At 18.3% G+C, this 15,809-nt stretch overlaps 1 protein-coding gene across 2 annotated transcripts in view; it reads right to left on the bottom strand.

Moving 5' to 3' along the window:
- Window positions 1-15,809, bottom strand: part of LOC102656465 (guanine nucleotide-binding protein G(o) subunit alpha) — a 105,948-nt gene that overhangs the window by 77,461 nt on the left and 12,678 nt on the right. Inside the window, exons 2-3 of one of the 2 annotated variants that reach the window (XM_026442779.1) lie at window positions 10,998-11,110; window positions 8,462-8,928 (exon numbers count right to left, since the gene is read on the bottom strand). In XM_026442779.1, coding sequence (XP_026298564.1) covers window positions 8,462-8,579 — 118 coding nt within the window. In that variant the 5' untranslated portion in view covers window positions 8,580-8,928; window positions 10,998-11,110. The remainder of the gene's footprint in view (window positions 1-8,461; window positions 8,929-10,997; window positions 11,111-15,809) is intronic. The other variant, XM_026442778.1, reaches the window with a different exon arrangement.

Genomic DNA, 15,809 nt, shown 5'->3' with positions numbered 1-15,809 from the left:
AATATATTCGTGAGATCTGGAGTCTATTCTAATCTCTTCGTTATACAAACATAAAAGTATATAAGTATATATTTAGTATATAAAAATATCAATTATTGATTATGTGAGTTATAAGTAATTTAAATTTGTATTAAATGAAATGAAGTGAGACTGTGATATAATAGAAAGAGAAGGATCTTATTCTATTTTCATTTCTAATATGAACTTAAATTGTTTATAATGTAGTAAATAAACTTCAACTAACTTTAACTTTGTGTTTGTTTTAGTCTCTAGAATCAATTCAATAAAAATGATTCATGAATAACTGTATAATAATAACTGTATAATTTTACACTGTTCAGTTAACAATTTTTAAAGGATTAAATAGAATAATAAATTAAAAATAAAATAATAAAATAAGTATTATAAAAAAATTTAGAAACTTGAAATATAAATTTGAAAATAAACATCAGTAATATAAGCATAAAATGAAGATTTTGAAAATATGTTACGAGATATATATTTAATGTTATAAGATTATACAGAATTAAGTTTAATTCTTTGTATAACAATAGAAATAGCGCTATAACAATAATGCTATTTAAATACAAATAAAGGCGATTTTACATAAAAAAAAAAAAAAAAAAAATAAGTTGAAAATATGGAAATTTTTTCATTTAGAAATCTGAAAAATTTCTAAATACTTCAATGATTTTTTAATATGTTTAATTAAAATTTGAAAAAATTCAATTAAAAATGATTTTCCAATTAGATACAAATAAATTATTTATAGATAATTGTTCTACATATAACAATAAACAAAAAAAATATGTAAAAAAACTATTAGTTTGCTTAAATTCTTGTTTTAAAAAAATTGAAATTGAACATATAGTGAAAAAATATAATCCATGAATTTTTAAATTTAATTTTCTTTAATTTTCTCCGATATTAATTTTTAAATGAAAAATATTTATTCTACATTTTTTACTTATTCTCATATATAGAACAATTATCTATAAATAATTTATTTGTATCTAATCATGAAATAGCTAATTTTAATTATTGTATTGTTAAATTATTATTATATATTTGTTAAATCTATTTTATTCAAAATATTTCAAATAAAGAAATTTTATTTTATATTTTTGACTTATTTTTTTCATATAAAATTATCCAATTATATCACCAATTACAGGATATCCTATATATTTGATATATATTAATATATTTATTGAACATTTTTAAAGAAATTTTAGAATCTAAAATAAACACAAAAATATTTATTTATTAAATTGTACACAATTTAAATTTGCATTAGATAAAATGAAATAAAGATTGAATTTTCATTACACTTTATAATATTCATTTCAATATTCAATTTATTTCAGTTTTGACTTTTTTGAAAATATTCTATATATAATATTCTATATATATTCTAATATACATATTCATATGTTTAAATTATTTATAATTGAGAAAATTTTTACATATTTATCAATTTTATATCAATTAAATTTAACAATAGAATGTTTCAATTAAGTTAAATTTAAATTTTCAATTCATTAAACTGCCATAATCTATAATTATTTAGAAAATATCATTTTATTTAGATAATCATCTTTGATTTCAATGATTTTTTTATGTTGTAGAAATCAATTTTGAAAAACTTTCTTTTATACATATAATTGCTTGATCTTAGTTTTCGAGATATTTGCAAAAAATTCCTATTATTATTGAATTATTATTGAAATACTATTGAATTTCATCTATACGTATGTATTTATCAGCATATGTGTTAGTATATAAGCACTACTTATTTACTATTTTTATAAACCACAGCGATCAATGTTCAAAATATATAACAGATAAATCAATTATGAAATGAGAATTATGAAATCATAAATACAAAATATAAGATTGATATTGTTATTATTATAACTTTGGTCAATTTCAGTTGCCCAAAGATTGTTTTATATTTTACTTTTGCATTCTACAGATTCGAATTTTCTCAAAATTCATTATGGATAGATACAAACAATAAATAAAAGTATTTATGGTGATATTGGTCTATTTGGTTTCATTTTGGACGATATTATTACTTACGATTTATTAGGATATGTTTATAAAAACAATAGATAAACAATACGACGATATATATGCTATCATGACGCATTCATATAAATTTTAGATTTAATATAAAACAATTTGATATAAATATCTCAAAAACTAAAACCAAGCGGCGATTGCATATGCAAGAAAAATTTCTAGAAATTGTTGATTTTTATAATATATTAAAAAATCATCGAAATAAAAAATAATGATCACTCTCTAAAAATAATCACCTCATATTCTACGATATATTATTTATATAGTATTATATAGATTTTATACAGTTATAGAAGAGAATCAAGTATTTTTATTATTTATATAATATAAATAATTGTAAACAAATTAAGATATACAATTAATTAGATTAGATGAAACTTCATAATTTTTAAGTTTTTGAAATATATTGTCAAAATTAAAATTTTGAATAACTTTGTCCTTTTTTATTATTATTGTTCAGTCTTAGTTTTAAAGATGATTTGTAACAAGTTACTAATTCTGAGATGTTAGCAAAAAATTTTTGATATATATTACATAATATACAATTATATTGAATTTTATTTTCTATTCATTTAGTGACACAAAATAAACAGATAAATGTTTATCATTTGGCAATCTTTTTATACTAATTATCATTCCACATAATTCTAGAAAATATTATAGAAATATTATAAGAAATTCATTCTACAAAAACTCACATAAATAAAATAAATTTGAATAAAATTACTTCATTTATCAATCTTATCTATTCCACAGAGTTACAATTAAAAAAAGCAACGATTAAAATTTTTCTCTAATATAAAAATTGACACGAATCCGATTTAAAAACTTTACATGGATTAAGTTTAACATTAATTAAGGAGACAATTAATTTCTATTATTAAAAATTTGGTTGTGGAGACATGTATTATATTTTAAGATGTACTCCACGGTTCCAAAACTAGATATTCAAAATTAGTACTGCAATATATGCATTATAAAGATTTCTTCATATAATACGTACGATTGCATGATAAATTCTTTCAAGTAAAATAATGTAAAATAAAAAATAATGTAAAATATAAAATATAAAAAATAAAAAAATATAAAAAAGAATATAAAAAAGAATATATTCTGCTTTTGTTTTATGTATGCATTCAATACAAGTATTATTAATATTATTTTATTATTTTCAATTTCAATTGCATTTTTTATCTTTTTATGATTGTTTTTTTTTAATCTTATCAAAAATCAATATATTTATTAATAAATATTGCCACTTGAAATGACATTTGATTTTGAATTGGCATGATTTCGAATATATCAATAAAGAAAATATTTTTATTAAGAAATTTTTAAAATTAAATCATGTTCATTACCATTTATAATTTTATTAAATTTTATTAAACACTTAATAACATATATATACATTATGTATACTTTATGTTACATATATATATATATGTAACATAAACTATCTTAACGAAGATCAATAATAATAAATTCTTTGGTTAAAAATAAATATAATAATTACAAGTATTTAAAATTAATAAAATTAATAAAAAAATATTTAAAATTTCAAAAGTAAATTTAAAAATAATTATTCTTTTATTATTAAAATTTTCAAAAATTATAACATACAAACAATTTTTTATCTTTTCATAAACAATAAATTTTAATAATTACGTTATGCATAATAATATTTAAAATATGAAACTTTTATAATTAACTTAGATAAATTTGGTTTGAAATGTATTGTAAAAGAATTAATCAATCCTATTATGACTTCTATGTAAATAAAAAATAAAAATATGTAAAAATATTTTAAATATAAAATTTAAAGTTTTTATAATATTTTTTGTTATATTAAAGAATAAATATAATATAATTATATTATTTACTTAAATATTATATTAAGAAAATTATTCTTTTAAAATGGAAAATTTTGAATTTAAACTACAATTAAAACAATATAGAAAAACATAAATTTTTAAAATATGCATATGTACAATATCTTATTTATTAATAAATTTTACTATTAGGATTTATGTTTTTCAATTTTTTTCTAAAAAAAAATTGAAAATGTTGCAAATTTGGTTCTAATTTCATTTCCTGCGACTGTGATTTAAAAAATTGATGATTTATAAGAAAAAACTCAAATAATTTTTTTATTAAAAATTTATTAAATTAATACGAAAATTTCAAAAATCAATGATAAAATGAAATATATTGTTAATTTAAAAGTATTAATTAATTTCAAATTTAACTATAAAATTTCGTATTTCTCACGAATAGACTACACGAATGCAGTTACATGAGATTAAACTGCTTATTATATCTTGAGAAATATATATATAATATGTGAGAAATATTCTAAATGTAAATAAATAAATATAAATTTTCTATCTATGTGTCAGAAGAATCATAGTCTTCTGTTCTTTAATATTGAATTACATTGAACTTATTATATCTTTTAAGATTTGTTTTTTATTATTATTTTTTATTATGTGCAATATTTTAATAATTAATATAATTAATAATAAAATTCGGTTCTTTTTAAATTAAAATTTCTATTTATTTATAAAGAAATTCTATATGATTTTATTTCTTAAAATAATTAGAATAAAATAAAATAAAAATAAAATATTAGATTTAATAAATTTATTTTGTCTTTTTTATATGTCTTTCAATGTTTGAAAGTATATTTTTTAAATGATTTTGAAATAATCCGAATACAAGTCATATAAACTCAAATTAAAAAAATAATCTAATAATTAAGAAATCAGAAGATCTTCCAAGGAATAAATCAAATATTTTTATAAAATGATAATAATTTATATATGAAATGTTATATTGTCATGACCAATAAAGACCTTTTTTTTAAATTTTTTTATTTCATAATAGGTAATAAAGATAAATTATTTAATGTCGACAATATATATATATTTATTATCAAATTTAAAATCGAATTAATTGAATTATATAATATTTTTTTTATTTATTTATTTATTTTTAGATTTTCTTTTTTATACTATTATGTTATTTCCATTATATATTATTTATATAACTATTAATTGTGATATGATATAACTTGCATTTCACTTGCTTACCATTAAATTTATTTTATTCAGCTTTTCTATGTTTTTTTATTTAATTCTTTTATATTTATATTCATTTTTTTATATTTTTTATATTATATTTAGCTATTATTACTATTATACTACATATTATCTAAAAGTACAATATTTTTTTATATTTTCATATATACAATATAACATTTATATTTTTTTTCTTTTTCAATATAATGTTTCTTTATTATATATATTATATATATTAAATTTATTATATATTATATATATTATATTATATATATATATTATATATTATATATATTAAATTTATCTTTTTATATTTTTTTTTAATAATTTTGATACATTTTTTGATATATTTTTGATATAATTTTTTTAAAATAATTTTGATATATTTTATTTTTTACTTTCATCATTCTTTTTTTTATCATACATATCCTTTTTTTATTATACATATTTCAATATATATATATATATATATATATATATATATATATATATATATATATATATATATATATATATATATATGTAGAATGCTTTATATTTTATTATATTGTCTTTATATATTATGCTTTATATATTATCTTAAAGCTTTATCCTTGTATATTTACTTGGATATCTTTGTTATTTTCGTATGTAATAATATGAAAAAATATCATATACAATTTTTAGTATGAATAATGATATAATGTAATGTAAATATTTTTTATATATGATGCATTAAAGATATTTTAAAATTATTAATATATTTTTGATCTATGTTGTTAAATTTTTATTTTTATATAAGAAAAATACAAGGAATTATCAACGAAATGATTTTTTTTATCTTAAAGAAGATATTTGCTACGAAGCAAAGTTACAATCTTTGAATTATTAAATCATATGCACATTTTATTATCTCTAAGTTTATTCTGTACATACCGCAATAATTCGTTCTTTCATGTTTTCCGGCTGCAGTTAGCACTTCTTGATAAACAATTTTTTTTAGAATTTTCTAGAGAAAGAAATCCAATGGCATTGAATCAAGAAATTGAGGACCTATGAAACTGTCTATCCATCGATGTGAATAAAATTCATGATCATTTCGAGTATTATGTGTTAGATATCAGTTGTGTTGCAATCATATTATTTAATAAATATTTGATGATATATTCATAAATAAATTTATTAATAAATATATTAATAAATATTAATAAATATTTTATATTTTCTAATAAGCTAACATATTTTATATAAAATATTCACAGCATTCTTTAATAAAAGTTTCATCGATAGATAGATTGGACAATAAAATTTGCTCAACTTTCAATTTCTTTTAATTTTTTTTTAAAATTTGATTTTAAGGATTATAAGGGTTGATTATAAAGAAAAGATTAATAACAATTTTTATCTATAATATATATTTATCTAATTTTTACCTACTTTTTCATTGTCTTTTCTATTATTTTCTATATAAATATCTTTTTTAATTTTTTTTTCTGATTTTTCTTGTTTTTTTTTTCTATTTTCATTCTATCATTATTTTATTTTTTCTCTATTTATAATACTATTTTATTATAAATTCTTTATTATTTTTTTATTTTTTATTTTTCTTATATATTTTTATGTTATTTTATAATTTTTATTTTATTATATTTTCTTTTAACATCATTATACAATATATTATAATTTTCGTTCCTATTTATTTTCTTTTTCATTAAATTTTTTATAATTTTTTTTCATTTTATATTTTCTTTTTATAATTTAATTTTCGATTTTTCCTTTTTTTTATTTTCTTCTCTATTTTTTTTTTATTCTTTTTTTATTCTTATTTCTTTATTTTTCTTCTTCATATTTTTCTTTTGCATTTTATTTTACTTTCTTTGTCTTTATTGATCTCTTTCTCTTTTCGTACATTTTTTAATTTTTTAATTTTTTAATTTTTTTTTTCTTGTTAGTGTATTACTATCCACTGTTTAATTTTATATTTTTCCAATCTATAATTTTATCTAATTTCTTTCTAAATCTATATCTATAATTAGTATATATCTACTATATATCTACTATCTATATATATCTATATATATATCTATATATTTATTATATATAGTAATTATATAATATACTAATAATACACTATTATATATTATAGTATATATCTATATATTATATATTATACTTTTATTTATCTTTAGAGATCATTTTCTCATGTTTTACATTACATTAATTTTGTTATGTTTTACTTGATCTTATTTTGTCTATACTTTGTCTCTACTTGTCTATACTTTGAAAGTATAGTTTGAACATAAATATTCAAAATTCTTAATATATATATATAATTTTTCTGTTTAAACGATTAAACTTATAATGTAAAATGTAAAATGAAATAATATAAAAATTAATTTTACTTAAGTTTATATTTTCTGCTAATATATAATTTTTTATAAAATATAGTGAATAATAATTATTTAATTTAATAAATAATAAATAATAAGTTATTAAATATTTAATTATTTAATAGTTTAGTTAATCAAATAGTTGGAATCGAATTGTAATCAATTGTACAAACATGTAACCTAATCGAGTTTGTTATTAATATTTATATCGTTCTGCAAATGTTTACAATAAATATACTATTATAATAATATAAATGTTAGCTGATGAAATCATACTTTAGAGATCATTTTTAAACATTCAACTTCTTTAATAGACTTAATAGAATAATACATGTTATTTAAAAGAATTTTTTTAAAGAAATGCGAATCTAATTGATTATTTCTAATAAATTAAATAAAATCTTCAAATAGACATACAATTTCATATCTATGAATCATATTATAATATGATTTCAATATTCTTCTTATTTCTGTGCCAAAAATATATCGTGCGAACATTTTTATAGCAGCCATTATAATCAATATCCATTCAAAAAGAATAACTAGATGTTTATGAAATAATTAATGATTATTATATACGATATTTTAATATTTAATTAAATATATCTTCAATTTTTATTTAATACTTAAAAATTATTTTATAATGTTATAATATTACATGTTAGAATGCAAATCCATTTGAAAATAAAATTTTTGTAAATTGTTTTCGCTAATGAATATTGCAATACGAGTATACAGTTAAATGGAATCGCGGAATATTATACGAAAACTATAAAAATATATTCGCTATTATATACTTTATATAAGTTATATTAATATATAAAGAATTATCAATGCACAATATATAATAATATAAAATTTTTTTAGTTTCCCCGATTAATATTGAATTTTTTTTTATGATGAGAAACTTACAAAAATAAATATACTTACCAAGTAATAGCAACTTGATATCCTTGGCGGCTTGAATACCATCCTCTTTTAGATTTTTCTCGATCTGTTTGCTACGAGCCAATGCGGCCCGCTCTTCCGCGGACATGGCGCAGCCCATCTTGCCACAAGTTGCTTTCACAAACGCCACCACCAAGCTTCTGTTTTTTCCCTCGTCGGCCAGAAAACGGTTACTCTACTCTTTTCGTGGCCACTACCACCACCAACCACGGTTCGCGACTCAAGTCGCAGGAGTCGTCTTTTCCAAAGTCACCACCACCCTCCTCCGCCGCCACCTCCTGCGGGTCACCTCCGCCGCCACCCTTCGACACTTATTCCCCGACGGCGTCGTCTTCGTCTTCTTCGTTATCGTTTCTTTCCTTCTCACTAGCTACTGCTCCGCGACACTCGCCGCTTCCTGCTGACGAAGCCCGCCACCCTGGAATTTAACCCTCTCGCAAGCACTAGTTCTGTAACATCAATATTTATAATTTACATTTGTAATATCACTTATTGAATCATATCTATTATTTGTGTAATAATTCTATTTTATTCTATAATTCGTATATTCATATATTATTATAATTATATATTGTAGGAAGACTATTCCAATCATTTTGATCTATATATATATTGATGTCAAGAATATTATTCAAAATAATTTCTTTTTATAATTTAATTTTTTAAGTTCCATTTGCCAAAAAGAATTGTTACTATTACATAAAATTTTATTTTAATATCTATAATAATTATTTTAATATCTAATATTCAGCATACGATTATTACTTATTAATTGTTCATAAATAACAGTAAAATAAATAAATAACAGTAGTTGATACACAATATAAACGCAATATAAAAAGAATTAACTAATATTGTCATTTACATCTATCCATTAAAAAATTAGATATTCTTCGAATTTTATAAAATGCAAAAATGAAATATAAAATAATCTTCGCATAATCGAAATTACAATAACAATTATTAAAGAGAAGACTGATATTGTTTTCATTACAACTTGTTATATATTTCATATGATAAATTTTATCAAGTTGTATAAAAAAATTACTAATATCAAAAAATTTTTAGATTTATTTAATTAATTATAATTATTATATTATATTATTATATTAATTATAATTATAGATCGAAAATCGTGAAAAGTTAATCGTGATATTTGCTATTTTTAATGATTTATAGCTCATAGTAATATTGATCGAGTTCGATAAAATTTTACGTATATATATGTATGTGTATGTATATATATATATATATGTTATTTATAGATCTATAAAGGCATGTTTCAAATTTTTATTATAAATTCAAAAAAAATCATAGTCTTTTCTCTTTTCATAATTCAGAATAATAATAAAATAAAAATTTTTCTTACATATCTAGTAAATTAATTTTTCTTTTATTAAGATTTCATTAAATTTCAAATTCAACAATATCAATAAAATAATAAAAATAATAAAAATTATTTGATCCAATTTTAAAAAAGTTATTCCATTTTATAAAATATATGAATTTTTTTTCCATTATTATATATTATGAAAAATAGTTTTAGCAACTTTTTCCTTCGCACATAATCGATAGTCGGATCTGAGCTTTCGAATTACTCTTAAAAAATAGCATAAAAATAATAAAATTTTCGATATTATTACATTAAATTTTATAATTTATAATTTATGTATGCATTTAGAATACGTGCAATAATATACGATCGTCATTTTTTAGTATAAATATGGTATATAAACAAATATTACACTTAGCATCCATTCATTGTAACTTTCGGGTTCCTGTATAAATTCCTATATAAAAAAAAAAATATAATGTAAAAATAAAATAATAATGTAAAAATGAAAATTTTTTTATGGAATTTACTTGTTGATTATTATGTAAATATAAATCTATAATTGAGAATTAACTCAGATAATTTAAAAAAGAAAGTTCATTATTAACAGATATTTAATATGATAGATATTAATTATTAAATGACGATTAAATCTATTTGTAAAGGGTGTCCCAAAATTAACGCAAGATTTGAATTAAATATAAAAGAGAGTCTTTAGATATTCATTTTTTAAATGAATCATAAAGTACATAGGATAGGTTTATTTATGGAATAACACATCGGGCAAATGGCCTCCACGGCTTTGCTGGCACATACGCCCTCTTTCGTTGAAATTTTTTATGACCTTTCTGCATAATTGTGGCTAAATTTCGTTGATGCAGTGTTTAATTTGTAATGCACGTGTGGTTGTAGGATTGTTCACATAGACCTTTGACTTCAAATAACCCCATAAGAAGAAATTTAATGGTGTTAAATCACATGATCTAGGAGGCCAATTCCGATCACCGAAACGAGAAAGTACACGACCAGGAAATGTCTCATGCAGTAATTGAATTGTTTTATTGGCTGTATGACATCGTCTTGTTGAAACCACATATTGGCTACATCAATATCATCCAATTTCGGCAGAAAGAACATTATTATGTCGTGATATCGAACACCATTAATAGTTGTTGCTTGACTAACCTCATTCTCAAAAAAGTATGATCCGATGATGCCTCCTGCCCAAAATTCGCATCAAACAGTGACATGTTGTAGATGCATTTGTTTTTCGCTAATCACACGTGGATTCTCCGAATCTTAAACAGGCAATTTTGACGATTAACAAAGTTATCGAGGTGAAAATGTGCTTCATCTCTTAGGATTATTTTGCTCAAAAAACCAGCATCCACTTTTGGATGATTAATAATCCATTCCACGAATTCTCTTCGCTGTTCATGATTATTAGGTTTCAGTTGTTATGTTAATTGAATTTTGTAAGCATGAAGACACAGATTTTTTGTGAATATACGCTGTAGAGAGCTTCTTGAAATTTACAATTCTTGTCCAAGACGCCAAATTGATATTTCTGTGTTTTCACCAACACTCTCACGCACTGCTTCAATATTGACATTTGAACGGCTGTTTTTGGACGACCGGTATGTTTAGCGTCTCCAACTGATCCAATCTCCACGAATTTTTCAATTAATCTTTTCACAGTTGACAAAACATTATTTTTATCATATTTTGTATAAAATTTTCGAATTGCGGCCGCCAAACTTTCATTATTTTTAAAATATTGTTCAATAATGAAGACACATTGTTGTATCGTATAACGCTCCATTTTTATTAACCTTAAACTCTCAGCTGTCAAACTGTTCTTTTTTCAGGATTGCCAACAACTTAATGCAAAAATAGCGACAAATTCAAATCTTGCGTTAATTTTAGGACATCCTTTATATCATTCCTCAAAAATAGAAATAAATATAAATTGATACAAAATTGATCGTATTTCAATATTAAATAAAATTGATTTGTGTTCAAATTTAATTATCAAAATTTAATTATCCGATATAAATATTTAATATTTAAAATTTAACATTTATTAATATTATTATTTAATATTTACAATTTCAATAATTTAATTTCTTAAAAATTTTTAAAATCTTAATCTTTATACAAAAATTTGGAAAAAAAACTCCAATAATTAAATGACATAAAATTTAAAGGATAACATGATAGAAGAATAAGGAACTAAATATAAAATTTTAGCTTTGAATATTTCTGAGATATTAATGAAAATTTTTTAGTATTATATATAGATAGAATTAATACAATTATCTTAATTTTAAAAGTTCACACTGTCAAATATTAGACAATCTTGATATCTAGATAGTTTTGAATATATATAGACTTAGCTATATATAATAACAAATATTTTCAAAACAATATACTTCGAAAAAATCTTGTGATTATATATAGTTTTATTTATCAATAAAATTTCATCTCTTTTAATTATTATTTTTTGCATTAGCCTTAAGGAATATTAAAAATTGTAAGATATTCTATCATTTTGTTGCAGATTGTATATAATTTAAATAATTCTGATAAATAAAATTGTTACATAAAATATTTTAGATTAATCTTTATGTATTTGTCTAATCTACAATCAAAATTTATTTATTACCTATTTATCATTTTATATAATAATATTTTTAAATATTATTGATAATCCCTAATTTGATATTGATATTGATAAATTGATTATTATTATTATTAAAAAAAATAATGTTTTAAAATAGAACACTTATTTTCAAATTAATTAAAACGTATTTCCTTAACATAACAAAATATAAGTGTAATTAAATGATAATATAATTATGTAAATATAAATAAGTTAATCTTCAAACTTAAATTTAATTGAATATTTATGAAATTACATTGTAAATATCAATTCGGAAATCATTTTTTTTTATTAATAAACCAGAATTAATGCAAAACAATCATGAAAATATGATCAATTTTATATTTGTTTAAAATCAACATCATGCAATATTACATAGTTATTCAATATCTGAAATTTTCATCATGATTTCATCTCCTTTTAATTTCTAAAGAAAATTTCTCGATATAAAAAAAAAATTATAATTTCTATAGATAATATTTGCTAAATAATGAAAAAAAATCTAATAAATATATATCTAATTAATATTTTTAAAATTATAAATAATTCTTTATTTCAAATGAAATGCACTTCTTCACTTCGGAAACTATTATATTGAATATCATTAATTATTTTATAATTTTTTTTCTTAGCTTTAAAAGATTTTCTATATATGTTTCTTCTATTTCGATACGTAATATTTTATTATTAAAAAATGATCGTACTCTATCAAGAATTCTTACACAATTAGATGAAAAAATGTTTATTTTATAATTTTTTAATTTTAAAAAGTATTATTAAAATATAATGATATATTTGTATATTATAATTTATATATATATATATATATATATATATATATATATATATATATATTATATAGTATATCTTAAACATATCTTATATTATACATTATATATTATATTATTATATAATTTGTTAATATAATGTTTTATATATTCACAAAATTTCATTAAAATTTTCTGATTAGAAAAAATTTTTTGTAAGATATATAAAAATTTTTATTAATTCTATTACATATTGATTATATATAATATTGCCATTAATATATAACAAAATTTATATTATATTAAATTATATTAAATTATATTAGTTATATATTATTAAATATAGCAAATTATATAGCAATAATATAGCAATTTCATTACTATAATATTGATAAATGATAAACAAAAATAATTTTTAAAATCTATATTTCTTAATAATTTTCTATCTTATTTAATATTAGATTTAATATATTAGATATTTCTTTTTATGAAATTTATATTTTTTTATGCAATTTTTTTTAATAATAATGAATCTTAATTATGACAACTATAATATTTTATTTTTTATATATACTTTTTATATATACTTTTTATAAAAATATTTTTTCCGTAACATTCTTTCATGAAAAAATATATTACACTATATTTAGATAAAACATATATATATATATATATATATATACTATTTAAATTATATATATGTATATATAATTCCATTTTAATCATTAAATACTTTCTCGAATTATTGATTATTAAGAAAAGCTTCATACGAATTTTGTTTTGAGAAAAAAATAATTCAGTTAACTTAATTTTTTATTATTAATAGGTTAAATTGATAATTAATTATAAATAAATTAAATTTATGAAGCACATAAGAAAAATAATTTCACTTTTTTAAATGGAATTATTTAATACATTTTGATATTTTTATAATTTATTTTTTTTAATAAAAATTAAATTTAGCAAACTTAAAGTTAAAATATCTCTGATAATTAAAATATAGTTTTTTTATTTTTTATATGATATATTATCTTTATATTTTGATTAGATTAAAATGTATATTAATTAAAAAGACTTGAAAAAAATGTAATTTTATGATGCCTGTTATGATATATTACTATTAAGTTTGAAATGAAATATTATTTATTAAAAAAAGATATTAGAATTTGAAGATAATTGTAATTATTTCAATATGTTATTAATATTAAAAATCGAACATTATGATTTTTTCAATTTTATTTTATTTTTCGCAATATTATTTTATTTATATATTTATATTTTTTAAGCATCTATTTTTAAAATATTTATTAAAAATACGTTATACGTTTTTAATTCAATTTTTCATTTTTTAGATTAATCATCAATTAATAGCAATAAATATTTTTTCTTCATTCATAAAATTCTGCATCAAATTATTGCTATTAATTTTCTAATAATAGCTTTGCCTTTTACGATCATACTATAAAATCCGAAGTATCATTTTTCATTTTTTTTATAATAGGATAACACATTAATTAAAACTTCTTGTTATAAAGTTATTTGAAATTTAAAATTTATTTATATAAATAAATAATCAATATTCTTGAAGTCATAATTTTAAATTTTCTTAATAGATATGATTTACACATTTTTTTATTATATAGTTTATTTTTTTATTATATATTATCATTATTTCAGATTCTTAATCATATTATTATTAATCATATTTTTCAAATATTTGATTATTTCGTCAATATTTCATATCATTACTTCTTTCGTCGAAATTTTAATATTTATTTTCTTCTTGATTTTAAAACTAGTTTTATTGATTTAATCTTCTAAATCTCCTATAATTATTCATATTTATTATTCTATAAAATTTGAATTCTTACTATTATTTGATATATTGTTTTCTATTTATTGTTGATAAAACAAAATCTTTCATATTTTTATAAACTATTTTATTGTGTATATTTTATATTCATAGGTTTTTTCTCATTATATAACCAATGAGACTTTCTTCTTTAATTAAATTAAATTCACTAATTATTGTATTAATATCTTTCCCAATATTCAATATAAATAATATTGATAAATGAATATATCTATTAGAATTTTTATTTTCTTTTATTTTTTGTTCTCACTTTTTTTTCATAAACATTATATTTATATTTCTTATATATATATATATATATATATATATATATATATATATATATATATATATACATAAAATATATATTTTATCTCTAAAGCTCTACAAATATTATTTTTATTTAATATTCTATTTAATTGTGAAAGTTAATTAAATAAAATATTTAGATTTTTATTTGTATATTTTTGATTTCTTTTTTTTTTTTTTTTGATTACATCAAAATATATTTATTAAATTCACTCCTGCAATTTTAAACTCATCAACAATTTAATAACAGTACAATATATACATATTGTAAGTCATATTTTATTTAAACATAATATTGCACAATTATTCATATAATAATAATTTCCTATTATCCTTTATAATTATATTTTATTTAAATTCAATATTGTATATGTTCTATTATACTATAATATAATATTCTATTTTAA

This window comes from Apis mellifera, linkage group LG9 (genome assembly GCF_003254395.2).
Source record: "Apis mellifera strain DH4 linkage group LG9, Amel_HAv3.1, whole genome shotgun sequence".
Classification (NCBI taxonomy): domain Eukaryota; kingdom Metazoa; phylum Arthropoda; class Insecta; order Hymenoptera; family Apidae; genus Apis; species Apis mellifera.
This window is presented reverse-complemented; position numbering and strand designations above follow the sequence as displayed.